This window comes from Varanus komodoensis, unplaced genomic scaffold (genome assembly GCF_004798865.1).
Source record: "Varanus komodoensis strain SLA01 unplaced genomic scaffold, ASM479886v1 scaffold14_1, whole genome shotgun sequence".
Taxonomy (NCBI): domain Eukaryota; kingdom Metazoa; phylum Chordata; class Lepidosauria; order Squamata; family Varanidae; genus Varanus; species Varanus komodoensis.
In genome coordinates this window covers 21,785,240-21,802,912 of record NW_025335438.1, presented here as the reverse complement: position 1 = coordinate 21,802,912, position 17,673 = coordinate 21,785,240, and the positions used below count along the sequence as shown (strand labels likewise).

Here is a 17,673-nt window from a genome sequence, read left to right as displayed (position 1 = left end):
ATAACTTGAAATGCCTCTGAAATATAATGTAAAATGATTAACACATATAATTTATGAATCTGTGTCGCATTATACAACCATAATTTTGCTATTGAAGTTACAGCTTTCACCCAACAGCCTAATTTGCATGGCAGAGGAGTATTAATGTAGGAATCTAATAAATGTATTACAATTTCCAGCAAAGTCACTAGAAGAAAGCATACATGACTTCCAGCTAAGATGGAGATATATCTAGTATTCCTTACCATTACTTATCTTTCAGCTTCAAAATATTAAGCCTGTTTTTCTCTCATAGCTATCCATATCTTTGTTTTGTTTTATTTTTTTTGCTAGACTGTAGTGCTACATATTGTTTTACATTTGCTTGAAGGCTTTGAGGAGTTATATATTCAAGAATATTTGGCAGTCTAAGGAGTGTTTGGGACTGCAGGTGGCGCAGTGGTTTAAACCACTGTGCTGCTGGGCTGACTGATCGAAAGGTTGCCGGTTCAAATCTACACAACGGGGTGAGTTCCCGTTGCTCCGTCCCAGCTCCTGCCAACCTTGCAGTTTGAAAGCATGCAAATGCAAGTAGATAAAAAGGTACCACTTCAGTGGGCAGGTAACAGCATTCTGTGCACTTTGGTGTTTAGTCATGACGGCCACATGACCACGGAGACTGTCTGCGGACAAACGCTGGCTCCCTTGGCTAGGAAACGGAGATGAGCACCGCCCCCTAGAGTCAGGCATGACTGGACTTAATGTCAAGGGGAAACCTTTACCTTTACCTAAGGAGTGTTTAACCATGGCAGCAGGTAAAATATAAAAAAGGTACTGAACTCAACCTTAGCCACATCCTGCCAAGTTCTCTAAGACTTTGGAAGAGATGGGAGGAGGAGGAGGAAGAGATGACAAATATGTTGCTTTGTTGGAAGTATATTTGTTAGGAGACATCTAAGCAGTTCAAGAAGGTGGAACAGCTCCATGATTTAACAGCATTACTTCAAGGATCTGTGAGTTCTATTAAGCAGTCAGATGGGGATAAGAGTCACACATCTGGAAGAAAGAGTGGTTGTTGCTCACAGTCAATAAAGTGTGCCCCATGCAATACAATCTTCACTCATGTTCTGCTTTTGGAAGCCTCTTCTCAGAAAGTAAATTTGGGAGTGCTTGGTTTGTATAAGCAGTCTCCAGGCTAAACCTGCCAGACTATGGATTTGATCCAGCATCAAGTTTTGGAATGTCAAGAAAGCTTTCATCTTGATATGGAATATGCTTACTGTATTCCTGGTCCTCCCCAGAGGAGAGAGAATGAGACCTACTACTGTCAAATTTCTGAGTATATCAACCAAAGAATACCTCTTTCATTCATCAAGGAAGATGAGAGATTCAGTGTATTCAAGATAAGGATAAAAGCATGCTTTATACAGATTTCACAAAGGGAATATCAGATCAAAGAAGAAAATATGAAAAGTATGAGGTGTGGCCAAATCTCTTAATCGGCAATTTCAAATGATTTTTCTTTCTATACTTGTAGTGGAATTCCAAGAGGAACAGAAGAAATCTGCTGAATTTATTTATTTATTTATTTATTAAAACATTTTATGCCGCCCCATTCGCCGAAGCCTATGGGGATTCAAGCCACCTAATTCTGCTTGGAAGCTGCCTTCAGATCCTACAGTTTCTGTTTAATATCACTCTCCACTTTTCAAAAGTTGAATGCAGACTGTCAGGCATTCAGCCATGGTACATAATATATGCAGATAAATTTCTAGGTATTTTGCTCTTTTCCATCTGACTTTGCTATTTTTTCCTTCTCTCTTGTCCATCTCTTGCTCTCCCTTTTCCCTTTCTTTTTTTCCTGTTTCTTTTTAGTTTGTTGTTGTTAGTCGCGAAGTCGTGTCCGACCCATCGTGACCCTATGGACATTCCTCCAGGCTCTACTGTCCTCCACCATCCCCCGGAGTCCACGCAAGCTCACACCAACTCCATCTAGCCACCTCATTCTCTGCTGTCCCCTTCTTTTGCCATCTATTGTTCCCAGCATTAAGCTCTTCTCCAGTGGGTCCTTCCTTCTCATTAGGTGGCCAAAGTATTTGAGTCCCGAAACACTGTGGCCATGACTTTTCTGACTGACTTTGAATTTCTTCGGAGGGTCAGCACCATTTTTATGCCACTGCATGGACTCCTGCTTACTTTCAGGATCATAGTGATGGACCCAAGTTTCATCTCCAGTAACAATCCAGTTGAAAATAGTCGATGGATCTTCACCACAGAGCTCTAAAAACTCCCTATAGCACTTGACTCACACTTGTTTGTGATGCGCCATGAGCATTCGTGGCACCTATCTTGCACAGACCTTGGAAAGTTTAAGATGGTCATGAAAAATAGTAAATATGGTACCAAATATGGTAAATATGGATAGGTTTGTCATCTCTGCTAACATTTTGATTTTTATTCGGGAATCTTCCAATACAAGTTTCTCAATTTTTTTCACATTTTCTTTTGTAGTGGCAGTAACTGGCCCGCCTGAGCAAGGGTTGTCTTCAATGCTTTCTCTGCCCCTTTTAAATTCACTTGACCACTTTTGAACAGTAGATAATGAAGGTGCAGAGTCCTGATAAACAGCCACCATCTCTTCGTGAATGACTTTTTGATTTTTTCCTTGTTTTGTCAGGAACTTAATCACAGTGCGGTGCTTGATTTTCTTCAACATTGTCGCGTCAGTCATCATGGTCATCTTTCACTGAGGATTACTAGGGAACTAATGATCGCACTTATTCGAAATTTTGCATGTATACCCTCAGATAGTGTCATTAGCTAATGAAATAATTAAATTACCCACATCAATAGCAAACCAGCCCAACACTGAGAATACATTGAATGCCAGGTACATTCCAAGTTCTTATGGAATATGGATCTTTACAGCATCAGACTCTCCTTTCACCACCAGATACATCTGCAAGTGTCCTTTCGGTTTTGACCCAGTCATTTCATTCTTTCTGGCGCTGCTAGTACTAGCCCTCTACTCTTCCCCTGTAGCATATTGGACACCTTCCGGCATCATATCTTTTTGCCTTTTGGTACTGTCCATGGGGTTTTCATGGCAATGATGCTCTCTGCATCTTTGCTATGTCCATCTTGGCTGGCCCTGTATGGCATAGCTCATAGCTTCATTGAGCTACATAAGCCCCTTCGCCACGACAAGGCAGTGATCCATGAAGGGGTCTTTTTAGTTAGATAGTGTTAATTTAATTAATAGTATTTCTGGTATTAATCATCAGTGATAAAATTGATTAAAGAGTGTGAGTGGAGTATGATGGATTATGAAGTTGTCTTGCTGGGAGCCAAAACTTTGCTTTGCTGATTTTTTCCCTCTTCTGGACAGATCGCATTTTCTATGTTTACTTTTTACACCATGGCTTTTTTATTATAAAGGACTAGGGTAAGATGCTGGCATTATGAAATGCAATATATCCATAATGAGGCCCTTCTCTGGGAACCCTCCATGAAGGATATTAGGAGGGTGAGTACTTGGAGGAGGGCTTTCTCCACGGTGACGCCCAACCTATGGAATGCTCTCCCCAGAGAGGTCCACCTGGAGCCATCGTTGTTTTTCGGCGCCAGGCCAAGATCTTTTTATTTAAACGCTATTTTAATTGTTTAATTGTTAAGGTTTATTTATTGATTTTAAACTGACCAGGCTGTTTCCAGTATTTTATGTATTTTATTTATTCTATGTATTTTTTTGTATTTATAGGCAGGATTTTAATGATTGTAAGCCGCCCCGAGGCTTATGTGAAGGGGGTGGCATATAAGCTGTCTAAATAAATAAATAAATAAATAAATAAATAATGCAGATTTTGAATTATTCAGAAATGGGTATGTTTTGTAAAAAAGACAAGGTTTGTATGCATAGAAGGGCAAATAATATATTCCTAATAGTTCTCTGTTTAATTTTTTGGAATGATGAAGTGCTGCAGAATCCTAATTAATTAATAGGATTAATTAAGAAAGAAGAAAGTACTTTCTAAATATGGAAACAATATGGCTTCTTTGCAGGAAACACATATGATGGCAGCAGATATACATCAGCTAAGAAATGATTTGGTGGCAGGATTTTTTGCAGCAAATACTTTGACTAGATTTCAAGGTATAGGAGATTTTAAGTCATAATTGATTTTTGTTTTCAGTTCAATAAACTGTTATTGATCATGATGGCTAGTCTTTGATTCTGAATGGAAAAAACAAGAAATTAATGGCTCCAATTAATGTGCCTAATAATGGATGGCAGCCATGTTTCATGAATCTTTCACCAAACTGTTTGATACAGAGTATAAATACCTGATTATGGTGGTGGAGAATTTAATAAGTTCTTATATCTCTTCTTGGACAGGAATATACCTGCCCTTAAAAGGTAAGCAACACAGAGATTAGCAATTCTGGCCAACATGGCAGAATTTGACCTGACTGAACCATGATGAATATTGCACCTAGATCAGAAAGAATGCACATGTATATTGCCTATCCAATGTAATTGTTTTTGGTTGAATTCATTTTTGGTTTCCACATCCTCCCTGATACAACGTAATTTGAAACTCCCTTCAGTTTCATAAAGTTTTGCCAAAAGACACAGAAAGTTATTTAAAGAATCAAAATCCACTTGGAAACAAGGTATTACTCATTGGCTCTTTGCATACAGGTTGACAGTTAAGAACATATAAATATGGATCTTGCAGATTCTGAAGCATGGTGAGAGATTCGGAACATTACATGGGGGCTATAGTATCATGGCCATTGTTGTTGGAAAATACTGCAAGACAGAAAAGGGAATGGGCATAGTCAGTTGTGACTCTACATGAGGTAACACAACTTCAGCAGTACATTTAAACTACCATAAGCTAAAAGAGAGACAGACATGTTTGATCCATAAAGAATAATCCATCTATACTTTTCCCTGTACAAGCCTCACTGGAATGAAAAGGAACTTGCCCTTTTGTGTCCCACATTACTAAGGAGGCGGAAGTATTATTTGGATTTTCTACCAAAAGCTCCAAAACACTTGGAACTCCACCAGAATACAGTATTTTAAAAAATGCTCCAAGCATTAGATGTATCATGCCAAGGAAGAAGTATCGTTAGCATCAGAGATGGAAAATTTCAAATACTGTTGAGGAACACAAGTAGGTAAATTCACAAGTTGAAATCATTCTGACAATTACAAGTTGACATCTTACCCTATACACATAAAGATATTCTCGAAGGAATGCCCCTTGCTGAGCAGCTGTTTGCTTGCTGTCATTGATCAAAATATGTCTGAAGGCAGATATGGCATTGTCAAGTTGCTGAAGTGTAAAAGACTGGCGGCCAATAGTGAAGTTTATATGATCTTCTGCAAGTGACCATCCTTTCCCTTTGTAAACTTGCATGGCTTGACAGTAACATCGCAACGCATGTTTTTTCTGCAAGATTATTATTCTTGTTGTTATTAAATTACCTTTTATACCACTAGTAGACAAAGCATGCTGGGTGGTACACAATAGGATATAAAAACAATAAAATACAACACATGAAACAGCATTTAAAACATTTAAAAACGGAATAAAGTAGCATTAAAATACATTAACTAAAATGAAAAAGACCCAGTCAAGAAGAAAGAAAAAGTACCAGGATAAAGCCATCAGGCTCCTGGATGACCAGTGAGATCTTTAAAGGCCTCCACAGAGAAGGTGTCAACCTGGCTCCAGAAAGATGGCAAATTTGGTGCCACGCAGGCCACAAGAGAGAGGCTGTTCCAAGGCAGAGACCAAAGCAGTCTCCATCTCAAACCCAGGTCTGAAACCTGATTGAAACAGATCCAGTTAATTTGTTTCATCTAGAAGTGCCTGGAGTTGCTCAGCCACCACCTGTTCTAGTCCCTTGCCCAGAAAAGGGAGCTTTGCCACTGGTCTACAACTGGTAGCAACCCTTGGGTTTGACTTTTTAAAAGGTGATATTATCATAGTCTCCTTTAGAGAAAGTGGAACCACTCTCTTTGACAGCCTCCTGGACCCAGGTGCAAACCCCCTCCTTAAATTTTCCAATTAACCATGAAGGGCAAGGGTCAAGTGGGACGAACAGCACCAAGCACCCAGTCCCCATCACTGGGCTGCAAGAACTGAAATTTATCCAACAAAACAGGACCAAAGAATGGCACACTGGACACATCCATTATAGGATCTAGCTCGACTGAAGAGTCCAATTCATAGAACTGAGCAATTTTATCTTCAAACTGTTTTGTAAATTTGTCACAATGAGCTACTGAGAGTTCAATAATTTCTATTGATTATAACAGTCCTTGAACCATTCAGAAAAGCTCAGTTGGACAGCACAGAGAAGACATCATGGAGGAGGCAAAATATTACATCTATATTCTGATGCAATATATCTATATACATTACATCTATATTCTGACTTTCTTCCTTTTACAGGGAATCCAAGGCAGCTTACATGGTTCTCCTCTCTGTTTCATCTACATAGCAATCATCGTATGAAGTAGGTTGGGCCCAAAGTCACCCAGTGAGCTTTATGGCCAAGAGGGAACTAGAATGCAGATCACCCAAATCCCAGCCTGGTACTCTAACCAGTATACCACTTCAAATCTTTTTCATTCTTTTTCTTCATTTAGTTTTCATTTATGATAGCTTAGTGTTCACAAATGAAAAAAGTGAGATATTAACTGGTGAGATATTGAAAGTGAGATAATAACTCACAGCTGTGGATCTTTGCAGGTTATTTAACCCACAATAAGCTACAAGACCCAAGGGCACCAGCTTGCATAAGCAGCCCCCACTTGGGAGTTGTCTTACTGTGGAAATCCTATGAGCATGGATTATGCAAGGATTAAACAACACAATTTACAAGTGGGGATTGCATGTTCAAAATGGCAATTGTATGTGCTACAATTTCACCATAGGTTAAATAACAGCAAACAGCCTAATTATGAAAGAAGCCCTATTACTAGAGTTAAAGCAAATCTTTAGCTTTCAGCAGAAAGCAGTTTAGGGCAAAGAAGATACTACTCATGCCTTATAAAGACCCACAAAGACTGGTCTACCCATTTAGCATTTTCCTAGACAAAGAATTCTGGGAATTCATAGCATTCTTTGGGGAAACAATGACACATTTCTCTATTTATAAACCCCCCATAACCCACTCCTTCACCAAAAACTGTCTCAAAGCAAGTACACACAGTTCATGCAGTGAATTGTTATAAATTATAAAAGGAAAAATGATGATAGACAAACATGCATAGTAATACAATATCCAATTCAGCTGTTTTAAAAAACCTGAAAAGGGTGTTTGGTGCTTCAGGCATAAAACTCTGAGTTCAAGCAATGCAACAACCCATAATAATCTTAATAATAAGATTCAGTATGGGTAAACATGTCTTGTCATTGAAGCATGGCTTATTGTGTTGTCTAAACCCAGATGTACAAACAAGCCATGATTTGTGAGCTATGAGCAACTCATAAAAAGAACCCAATGTCTGATGTTAAGTTGTGGATTCTGGGTTGTTCATGTTTAACAAACCATAATTTGTTAGCACAGTGTTCAATTGGAACAGAATTAGGTATAACATTGATGAAGGCGCTAAAACAAAAATGCATGTTGGAAAACTATAAAATCAATTATTATTGCTCTTACCTGCCCTGCTTTACTATACCTATGGCCAGCCAGAATCATATGAAAAGCAAATTTTCTAACCATAGGATTTTTCATGTTTATAAAACAGTGTGCAGCTTGCTCCAATAACAGTGCACTCCGAAGATCTGAATCCTATTTAAAACAGTGAGTAATAAGACAAAAGTTACAAGTAAACAGTAAAGCATAATGCTAAAAATATCACAAGAGAAGGCTCTGAAGTCCAAAACTATGGAAGGACGCATCATATTATGGATGCACTGAAAATGTGCCTATTCTTTACATTTTCACTAGCTAGCATTGAATAAATTATATTCACTTTTCACTGCCACACTTTCCAATTGTTCGTATTTTTGAATTGTTTTAATTACTATGGATATGTTATGGTTATTATATTTTATGCTGTAAATCATACTGAGAGTATTTGCTATAAAATGGTCTATAAAAATTTTTAATAAATGCTTCTACCATGTGATTCAGGAGGTAAATACACAACCAAGTGCCTGTTGGTTTTTGTTTACCTAACGTTTGTGCCATTTCCTTTAAGCACCTTTTGTGCTTAAACAAGTATTTTACATTTTCACAGTGCTGAATATCTTGGGTATATCAAGTGGTATCAAGGCCACTTAAATTCCTTTTGATGTCAGGGTGTAACACACCAAAATGTGGAAAAGACAATGTGGGGGGGGGGGTGAATACTTCTGCAAGGCAGTGCAATTTAAATTTGCTAAAACAGAAGAGCTTTCCAATGATGTCACTTAAGATGTGAACAATTTGCTTAGGTTTTATGGTTAAGATATGCTGGTATATACATACTTCCTATCTTTATAGTATATTTCTAGATAATGTGGGTTTGTTTATATGTTGCTTTATTATATTGTTTATAAATTTAAAATAGTTATCTCTTTTTTAAAACTGCACAGATGATTTCTCATGTACCACAAAAATTACTCAGTATTGCACTGGACAAAGCAGAGTAAGCATACTAGAATTACCCACTTTTCTGATTGAATTTAAATTCAAAGTAATCTTGTCATTTTAAAACTGGGCATATTCTTCTTCCTGTTTTGGTTCATCACTCAAGACAATTAACAAAAGCTGTGGATATTTACTGTAGAAAATGCTTATAGAATCAAAAGTAATTCAAACCTAAAAATTGCCTTCCATAGAGATGTTCTTCTCTTTTGTTTAGATATTATTAAATATTCTTAACGGTCACGATATTCCTTCTGAATGTTATTTACCAATACTCCAGCACAGTAATGTTTTGATACAAATGTTCATGTTCAGAACCACACACACTGACCAACATGAATTCTAATATTTTGATCCATAGTCAGGTATTGAAACAGACTGGTAACAGAGATGAGTGATGACAGATTTAACACACTGCCTAATCCTCTAGCTACTCCAGCTAACATTTCTAACACTCACCATTCCCATCCAAGCGCTCTGCTGCCATATTTCCACAGAAAAATTAAAAACAAGAATGTAAGCTTTAATATATTTAAGAAAAAACAAATGAGAAAGGGAATACATATTGAATATTATAAAGTAACTCTAAGTTGTAATTCTGAAACACTCAAGAAAATCAGATCAATATCATCTATATTACCTTACTGATAGAAAATATAAAGCAGCTTATACCACTATTAGCCTATTTCACAGCTTGAATGTGTATGTTTTCATTTTGCAGAGAAGAAAATGCATAATACTGTACCTTATGAAAACTATGCTTATTTTAACTTTCCAACAAATTTCTTTCAAAAAAGGCTAATAGAGTATTTTAAATATGTTTAATGAAAAAGTACAAAACTTTATTCTGTGGCATGTCTCATGATTTTCCCCAAAATTAATAAATACAGAATACCTTTCTGCAAATCAGTAGTAAAAATATTTGACCATCTATAATCTTTTCTTTCTGGGCATTATTCGATCTACCCAGAAAGTCACATCCTAAATAATAAGATTTTTTTTCTTTTTTAAAGTCCAATTCATTTCAATATACAAGAAAGTAAATATTCTTCTATACCTCACTGGTTAAACGTATTAAAAGAGCAGCTGCTTCTGAGTATTTGCTTTGGCTTTTTAGAATTTCAGCGCTGAGCAACACACATCTCTCTGCCAGCATCATGTTCCTAAATAACAAGAAATGGAAATCCAGTTGTTTATCTTGAACACGTATTTCATGAGCGGCACCTGATAGATTAGTATATGAATCTGTCAAATTTTAATTAAACAGAATAGCTATAGCACCATTTTATTAATACTAGTCTTATTGTTTGAATAAATAAGCACGAACAAGCAATGTCACATATAAGTCAATCTGCTCTATTACTATACAGTTTTAACTTGGTTTCTTTTGTATTATTATGGCATTACATTTATATCCTGCCTTTCTTCCTCTTGCAAGGAACTCATTGGTAAAACTGTGACACAATTCAAGAGCTGCTAGTTAATTAATATTCTAAGTAGTAATTAGTATATTACTAATTACTTAGTAATAGTGTGTATTGCTTAGTAATATTAGTGAGGAACCCAGTCTGTGGGTAGGGATGCACTGTATACTTTGGGAGACAGCAAAGACTGCACATGTGCACCTAGCAATGCCTGCAGGTTGCACACACCATGCTTAGCACACAGGAATTGCATACCTAGCAGGAGACTAATTCATCACAATGAATTTTTATATTGTATTTTTGTATTTTTAATGTTTATATTTTTTAATTTAAGATTATAATTATTTTAATTTATTGTTGTAAGCCGCCCCGAGGCTTCGGCGAATGGGGCGGCATAAAAATGTTTTAATAAGTAAATAAAGGGCCCACTAGTGCTTGTGAGCATTTGCAGATTTCATCTCAATTCGCCTCACTTCCTTGACCAAGGTTAAGAAGGGAAAAGAAGTGCAGCAAATACAAGAGAATCAGCCTTTAGTTACTAATTCTGATTTTAGAACACACTTTCATGTCACTAATTCTAAGTTACCATGAACGCATTTGCATTTGTCTTTGCATAGGATAGAAATAACTTTGATGCTGGATTTTGCCTAATAATGAAAATAATTGCATTCAAAAATTAAAAATGCAGCTTCCAATACTGCTGGTGTTATATGGAGTTATCACATACTACCACTGAGCAATGAAAAGGGTTCAGTAAGTTTCACAGTTTAACTTCTGCCAGGAAGAACTGAAAAATAAACACTTACTTGCAGATATCTCTGTAAGTCTGAACTGCAGTATCCATGTAATGAGCAGGATATGGTCTTGGTGCTCCTGGCTGAAGAAAAGCAGATACTGCTGCCATTTCCTATTAAATAAAAATATTATCACTTGTTTTTGCTACAAAATTTTAATCACAACAAAAATTATGTGCATGTAAATTTCAATAATGGGTCAAAAATATTTTCAAGGAAGCAGATTGAGGATTTCTGTTTCATGTGGCACAGGGCTAAATAATTCAGTACTATACCTATGGCTGCACTAGATACTGTCTCTTGTTACTAATTTTCACATAGTCTCACTTCACTTATTGCATAAAATCCTAAGAAAATACTAAAAGTCCATCTAATCCAAGGGCGGGAAACTTGTGTCCTCCAAATATTTTGGCCTACAAACTTCTTTGCCCGTATAGCCAATGGTGAAGGATGATGGAAGTTGTTCCTCTCCATATGTTTTGGCCCACAAACTGCCCACCCCAATTGAGTCCAACATCCACTTTCCCACAATGTCCCAAAATATGTATTTTCCACAAGAAGGGCATGGATGTAACCACCCCGTCCTGCTGTGTGTGTCTCTGACAAATGGCATTGGGAGACATACTGCCACTAAATATGAAGACTCTATTTATTAGTCATAGTTAATAGTCACTGACAAATGTATGCAGCTATGTAATGCCCTTTATGGCATCACCATTTGTTATGACAACAACTTCAAAACTTTTGGGATAATAATAATCTTATTCCTAAGTGTTTATAATTGGGGTAAGTTAATATGGTTTACATATGAGAAACAATATGAATTCATAAGGTACCTCATATAATTAATGTTCAACTAAACTTAGCATCTGCAAAGCAGACATTTAGAAGGAAAAAGGCAATTGTATACATATTCAAAACAGTCAAGCTAATGCACCAACCAGTGCTCCTGCTGCGTAAAGCATTGCTTGATCATTCAGAAAGTCTTTCTTTGCTGTATGATAGCAACTGTATGCAAGTTCATAGTGTTGCACCAAGAAACATAAATCTGCCATTTTCCTAATCTGAAGCTCTGGTGCTTCTGGAGGATACCTAAAAATAAGAATGATGTGAAAAACAATCTGATGGAAATAACACATCGCATTCATATAAACACAAGAAACAAGGTCTAGCTATTCCAAAATTCTGCTCCCCATTCAATTTAAGAATTGCTTTCTAACACACATGAGTAAAACAAGAGTTCCACTCATGGAACAGGTCTTTCTGCCAGCAGAAGTTTCTTCCATCCAATGGGGAAAAACTTTGAATCTAGTACACCAACTAGAGCATCATTTTAAAAAAAATCACTACTAATTTCAATGATACCCTGAAGAAAAGTTTTTTTTCTTAAAAAAAAAAATCAGTATATCCACATCCATTGCAACTATAATGGAGTTACTGTCATCATAGATAAAACAGGATTTTTTTCAGAAAAACTACTATTTCTTAACCAGCAGTAAAAGGTAAAGGTAAAGGTTTCCCCTTGACATTAAGTCCAGTCATGCCTGACTCTAGGGGGCAGTGCTCATCTCCGTTTCCTGGCCGAGGGAGCCAGCGTTTGTCCACAGACAGTATTCATGATCATGTGGCCGACATGACTAAACACCAAAGTGCACAGAACGCTGCCCACGAAAGTGGTACCTTTTTATCTACTTGCATTTGAATGCTTTCTAACTGCAAGGTTGGCAGGAGCTGGGACGGGGAAATGGGAACTCACCCCGTTGTGCAGATTCGAACCAACGACCTTTCGATCAACCAAGCCCAGCAGCACAGCGGTTTAAACCACTGCGCCACTTGCAGTCCCTAACCAGCAGTAGAAGTTGTTAAATCAATATTTTTATGCAGTTGAACTACATACCAGGCCAAAAAAATCTACAAGGTTGCTGTGGTGACTCAGTTACCTTTGTTCTTTAAACAAACTATTATTTTGTTTGTTTAACCCAGTTTAGAGAATCACATAGCGAGTTAATAAACTGAAGTTTTCAATTAATCATGTTTTCACATTACATCTAAATATGAAAGGTACCATTACCAAGTACAGAACAACCCAAGTTCTTAAACCAACTTTAACCTCAGTAGGTACAGCCTCCATGTTTAGTCATGATGGGAAACTATGATTTATAAAAGAATTTCAATTTTAACTGTTAGGTGTGGTGCAAAAGGCTTATGCACATCTATGTTTATTAACTAGAGAATTCACCATGGCATCAAGATGATCTGTTTTTCAATGTCAAAAAAAGTGACAGGAAAACATGGAAATCAGCAGAGTGAAACCCAGTAAAAGGAAAATACAGTGTATTTTATGACTATGTAGGTCTACTCACAGCAAACCAGAAGTGCTTTTCAGCTCATTTACACTCTTCTCTGGAACTTTACTGCCACTAAACCATTTTTTGGTTGCAGAAAATAGTGATCGACTCAGGCCTTTCCTGGATATTAACTGAAAAATAAGAAGGAAATATTATCCCATTAACTGTAAACACAGTGTATTTAATGTTGACTAAATAAAAGTTCTCAGAGTGAGTACATTTTTCATACAGACTACTCTTGCAAAATCAAGAACTGAAATGTTTTCATATAGCTTTCAGAATAGGAACATATTGAAAATAAAGCTGCCAATATCTGAAATACTATACAAATATCTGAAGCAACTACACTTGGAGTATTATTCAGAATTCTGGTTCGAAAACTTCTATGGTAGAGTCGGAAAAAAGCAAAATGGTCAAGGGGCTAGAGCTACTTCCCTGATTTGGAACATTTCACGCTTAGGGGAAAAGACAAACAAGGAGAGACATAATAGAGGTACATGCAATTATTTGCAGTATGGAGAAAGCAGATGTGGAAACGTCCTGCTCTCTAACTTAATGCTAGACCCTCGGGGTCATACAATGTAGTTAACTGGCTGAAATTCAAGGCAGAATTCACTTTTGCAAGATGCAGTGACTGCAGCCAACTTGGAAACCTTTAATAGAAATTACATAAATTCATGAAGGATAAGACTATCAATAGGGCTAGTTGCACTGAACTGTCAGAAATCATTGGTCGATTAATTAACCCACAATTTGCCACCGCTATATACAAACTGGGTCAATAACTACAAGTCATTCTAGCTACATGTTGCCAGTGCTGGGGACACTAGCAACTGGGTGCTACCAAGCTCATGTCCTACTTGTGAATTTCGCATGAGCATCTGGCTGGCCACAGTAGGGACACAATTCTGACCTAAACAGACCTTTTATGTTTTTCTCATGTTCTTAATACAGCTTTAAATATTTCTGTAGTTCAGGACAAAGGTCTGGTGCAAGCATAATCTCTAATTACAGAGGAAGGAACTGGCAGAACAACTCCTGCTTTCTTATATGCAAATCCCTCCCTCCTTCCTCTCAGAAAGAGGCCTTAGAGATTGCACCTGTATTTGTCTCATCCACAATTAACACTCATCAAGATTCCCAACATAAGCACAGCCTAAAAGTAAGACATGAATCTGGTTTGTAAACCACATATAAGTGGACATGGATATACAGTTCACTATAGTTAAAGCCAGTGCAGATGTGACCCTAAGGCTCCAGACTTCCCCAAATATGAGAAGGAATCATGAACTTGATGATAACACCACCTCAAGCAGTTTTCTCCTCCTGCAAAATCATTGGATCAAGAGAGAGTGGCCACACTGCATAGTCTCCTAGTTCTAAAATAGGTGAAGCCCTACAGAAAACTGTGAGTGGTAAAATATTAGCTTTGCTAGCTGACAATGCAAGTAATATGAAAGCAACATGGGGGATCATAATGGATAAGGATCCATACATCAGTGTAAGGGGATTTGCAAATTATGGACTAAACTTACTTCTTAAAGACATGATGGAACTGGACACTCTCCAAAAGATATACAGACAAGCAAAAGTAGTAATAAAACATGTAAAACTATTCACAATTGCAGTTTGCAAGAGGGATATAAACACTTTTGAGAATCTCAAGGCATCTCCACTTACAAACTGTGAAGTGAGCAATCAAGAAACAAGAATTTGCTGCCCATGTAGCTATAAATCTATTGCATCTAAAATTCAAAGGCAGGAAAGTGATAATAGCAATGCTACTGCATTTGCCTGGATTACAAAATAGTGTTTAAAACTTGCTTTTGGAAAGGTACTTCCAAATGCAAAAGTTATTCAGGGATTTAGTCCAGGTAAGCAATCTGGGATTCTGCCAAACAGATGCCTCCTGTAATATGGTGGCACACAGAGTCTCTAACACCTCTTACTTTCCACCTTCTTCAGATTCTTCCAACCTTTGTATTACAAGAAACTGCTCAATGTTTACAAATACATCAAGTCTGAAACCAACTGATGTGTAAAAGGGTACAATCCAGGCAAACCTTCAGCTTTTAGAACTCCATGATAACTATGATGAAGACAAAGATGAAGAAAGAGAAGAACTAAAAACTGAAACAGTTTGCAACAGTTCAGAAAATGAAACTGATTCAATTTTATACAACTTCATTGAGTCTTAATTCAACCCATCCTTTTTTCCTCTCAGTTATTTTATGCAAATGATTGCTTTATGTCTGCTTGACATTGGGAAGGATAGTATTGGAGCGATACAATTTTATTTTAACTACTGTTAAAATACTGGTGTTTTCCTCTGTTTTATTGTTATTTGCATGCTTTTCATATGGTAAAACCAAAGAGGCTCCTTACACTTGAGTGTCCCTTAAAGTTCAGGCACATTCAAACATTTTAAAGGTAAATTAAGTTTGTAATAATTGTCTGAGTAAGCTGCACTTTTAATACCAAACATTATAATGTTATACCAAACTAGGTTATAAATAACATATATTATGTTCCTGTAGTTATGAAATGACTTTCAATCTGGAAAGAGTAGCAGTGTCACATTTTTTCAATTTTTCTAAAAGATTCTTATGTATTTTTCAAAAAAAGTTCCCTCCTTATGGCTTCAAATCTTTCCAGAAATTTTACATTCCTTGTGATGTGCCAGAGCTAGCACAACATAATGTGCATCAGCAGAATGACATCAGCAGATACTGTCCTAAATGTTGCACTTTTTAAGCCAAGCAGATCTTCATCTAAATTTAACACTATTCCTAGAAAAAAGCTGAGATGGATGATATGGGAACTTATGTCCTATCAGAAGAGGAACGTTGCTTCATAATGCTACAAAAATCCATAATAATACAGATTTTAAGATCAAATTAGTGGATAAACAGCAGCACAATAGTTACAAACTGCTTGAATTTGTCTAAATGAAACAAAGTAGCAGCAATTAGGTAAAAGACTCCATTTATAAACCCCAATCTTCATTCTTAATTGAAGCAATGCTTTAATAATGCTGTGAGGACACAAACTACTCAGACATGATTTAAAATCCTCTTCATTAAAGGAAACCTTCTGTAAACCTAAAGGCCTCAAGCAGCAGAGACACCTACAAACAGAAGTGCAAAGGTTTTGAACCCTTGCTCATTCACTACCCCATACAACTGTTTTTGAAATTTTCCCCAACCCTCTGGAGCAAATATTCAGAGAGCTACTGTGAAGAAAAGCAACAAATTTTATCCATTCCTTTCATTTGAATAAAAATCTACTGGATTGAAGGCCATGGATGGATCCAACACAATAGATTTATTTGTTCACCAAAAGAACTGTGAGCCAAGAACTTATAATTAGCATGTCACAACAACAGAATTTAAAACATTATTGTGATTGACATAGCTTCCAGAAATTCTGCCAGGGAAACTGTCATTCATTTATATCAAACAACTCAAGCTGTTACAATAAAATTTGAAATTGCTTCACTGTAAAATGGAGAACCCAATTAGTTTCTGTCACAACAACAGAAGCAGCAAGTGATGTCCTCAAAAATACAGAGATTATTGTAAAATAGTGTTTTTATGTAATTACTGATCACAATGTCAACAGATCTTGACTAATATTTGTTTGGAATTTGCCTTATAATTTCAAGATGCTTTATTAATGCTATGAGGCACATAAACTATATAAGACATTATTTTAAAACCATTTACTTTGTAATTAAAAAAGTGCAGTTACACTTAAAACTGTAATACCAAGAATTAATATGTAGCCATTTCCACATCAGATGGCTATTTTAAAGAAAGAATTTTAAACAATGAATTTTCAATATTCTTTGATCATGGCTTGTAAAAGGACAGGCAAGACTCTCCTCTCATTGGTGAGGAAGGAAGTACACACAATGGTTGGGTTCCCAAGGAAGTCTGTGAGCTCATACTAAAAGTCAGTGTAGTACAGTACTTAAGGGTGCTATGAGTGAAATTCAGATCCTCACTTGAACACAAAGCCCTCTGAGTTACCTTAAACCAGTTGCCAATCCTCAGCTTAACCTAATAATGAAGGGAGGACCATTCATGCATGCATTCTGAGCTCCTTGGAGGAAAGGCAAGGAATAAATAAAATATATAAACAAAACAATGTGTTACCACACACAGTTAGAAGGCAGCTGTTTTTCTTTTCTAGCTGCAACCCCATGTTCCTCACTGATCTCCAGAAGCAGCTTATTGCAGGCACAGGAACTTAGATGGAAGAGGTCAGCCGCCATGCACACTTTACATAGCTCTAAAGAGCTCAACCAATAATGTCAACATCAGTATTATAGTTTTCAACAATACTGCGAACAGTCCTTGCATTACCTACACATTTGAATGGACAAGGCCTTTGTATAAAGTCGTATTCATATTACAGCACTAATAAACTGTAATGCTGTGGACACTTACTTGGAAAAAAGGCCCACTG

At 36.8% G+C, this 17,673-nt stretch overlaps 1 protein-coding gene across 6 annotated transcripts in view; it reads right to left on the bottom strand.

Moving 5' to 3' along the window:
• The window catches only part of TRAPPC8 (trafficking protein particle complex subunit 8), a 78,282-nt gene that overhangs the window by 27,986 nt on the left and 32,623 nt on the right, over positions 1 to 17,673 (bottom strand). For 5 of the 6 annotated variants that reach the window (XM_044423742.1, XM_044423743.1, XM_044423746.1 and 2 more), the window contains 6 exons: positions 13,219 to 13,334; positions 11,797 to 11,947; positions 10,868 to 10,968; positions 9,695 to 9,800; positions 7,666 to 7,797; positions 5,217 to 5,441 (listed from right to left, as the gene is read on the bottom strand). In XM_044423742.1, the coding sequence (XP_044279677.1) occupies positions 5,217 to 5,441; positions 7,666 to 7,797; positions 9,695 to 9,800; positions 10,868 to 10,968; positions 11,797 to 11,947; positions 13,219 to 13,334 (831 nt within the window). The remainder of the gene's footprint in view (positions 1 to 5,216; positions 5,442 to 7,665; positions 7,798 to 9,694; positions 9,801 to 10,867; positions 10,969 to 11,796; positions 11,948 to 13,218; positions 13,335 to 17,673) is intronic. The other variant, XM_044423747.1, reaches the window with a different exon arrangement.